Consider the following 1,473-nt stretch of genomic DNA (forward strand, 5'->3'; position numbering starts at 1 on the left):
AAAATATAAAAATTTAATTAAACATAATAAAAAATATTTTAAGAATTTTTATAAACATTATGCCTTTATGCTAGTATATGTTTTGTATAATGAGCCCAATCCAACTTTCTTTTACCCTTTCTCAATGCTGCACATCATTTTTTAAGGATTGTGTTAAAAAATTCCAAATTTGAAAATGAGCAATGAAAATAAAAATAATGTGTATGAATAATGTAAATTTTTTTATCAAATAATAATGTTAATATTGATGATAAAGATTTTGTGTCCTATAATTTTCAATAAAAAAGGTAAAATATCTCATTTTTTAAATTTTAATCAAAATTTTAAATAAAATCATTAATTTTTAAAATAAACATTTCGTTTGAAAAAAATATCTTTCACTAGACACTTAAGTCTACCTTTTAATCAATCATTTATATTTTCATTAATTTGATGTCATAATAATATTAAAAAAATAATTTTACTTTTTATTAATTTTAAAAATAATTACTATATAATTTTTTTAATTTTTCATTACTTGAAAAAAATAAAGAGCTCGATTTGGAGCTCCAAAGGGAGCACTTGGGAGCTCCGATGCTCCTTTAGAGCCTGATTCGGCGCTCCATTGATAGCCCCAACGCTCTTTAAAGGAGCACGAGGTAGTCAGCCGGTGCAAGGGACTCCTCCGACAAATTTTAGAGAAAGAAAACAATGGAAAAAAAATATTTTAGATATTTCATATTTAATATTAACATTATTTAGACATTTCAGCAAAATATTTATTTTAAAAATTAATAAATTTTTTTGTAACTTCGTATCAAAATTTAAAAAATAAAAAATTTTATCCTAAAAAAAATCACCATTTTAAAAGATGAAGGAATCAAATATAACTCTTTGAATTATTAACGGGTCAAATGGTCATATGCTTAACCTAATATGTCCATTACATGCAAATTCCCTGCATCTCAAAGATCTACAATTCCTACCAGGCCTTGCAGAAACATTTGCTGATCAGAAATTACGAGTAATTTCCGACTGAAAACATATCCCAAAATAAGCTGAAAGTTTAACCCTGCAGAATCTGTAACAAGAAGCCTTGTGCATTTCAACTGTCAACTTGTATAACATTTAAGACATAGCAAAAGAAAAAAAAAATAATTATATCACTATACCTTAAACAGGTCGAGAATTTCTTTACAGTTTTTCTTCTTTACCTTAGATCTCAACAGGTCACTTTCTCCGATTTAACAATGGGTGCAGCTCGATAGTGGCACAAAAAAATTACCCCCAATATTCTGCTGCAGAATCAATAGCACAAGTTAAGGCTACAGCAAATCTGTCATCAAAAGGTCTGGACATGACGTTTTCCTGCACTGTGTTATAAACAGGCTGAAATAAAGAGAAGACCAACGAGATTAACAGGCAGTTCCGAAAAGCTCCATCGAATGCAATTACATACTTCAAGATCATTTTGGCAGATTAGTCTTGTACATC

At 28.2% G+C, this 1,473-nt stretch overlaps 1 protein-coding gene across 1 annotated transcript in view; it reads right to left on the minus strand.

Moving 5' to 3' along the window:
- Positions 1-944: 944 nt before the first annotated feature.
- Positions 945-1,473, minus strand: part of LOC110419641 (Nucleotide/sugar transporter family protein) — a 7,009-nt gene continuing 6,480 nt past the window's right edge. The window contains exons 8-9 of the mRNA XM_021432739.2: positions 1,265-1,368; positions 945-1,014 (exon numbers count right to left, since the gene is read on the minus strand). Coding sequence (XP_021288414.1) covers positions 945-1,014; positions 1,265-1,368 — 174 coding nt within the window. The remainder of the gene's footprint in view (positions 1,015-1,264; positions 1,369-1,473) is intronic.

Source organism: Theobroma umbraticum, unplaced genomic scaffold (genome assembly GCF_002168275.2).
Source record: "Theobroma umbraticum cultivar Fairchild unplaced genomic scaffold, ASM216827v3 scaffold_67.0, whole genome shotgun sequence".
In the NCBI taxonomy this organism is placed as follows: domain Eukaryota; kingdom Viridiplantae; phylum Streptophyta; class Magnoliopsida; order Malvales; family Malvaceae; genus Theobroma; species Theobroma umbraticum.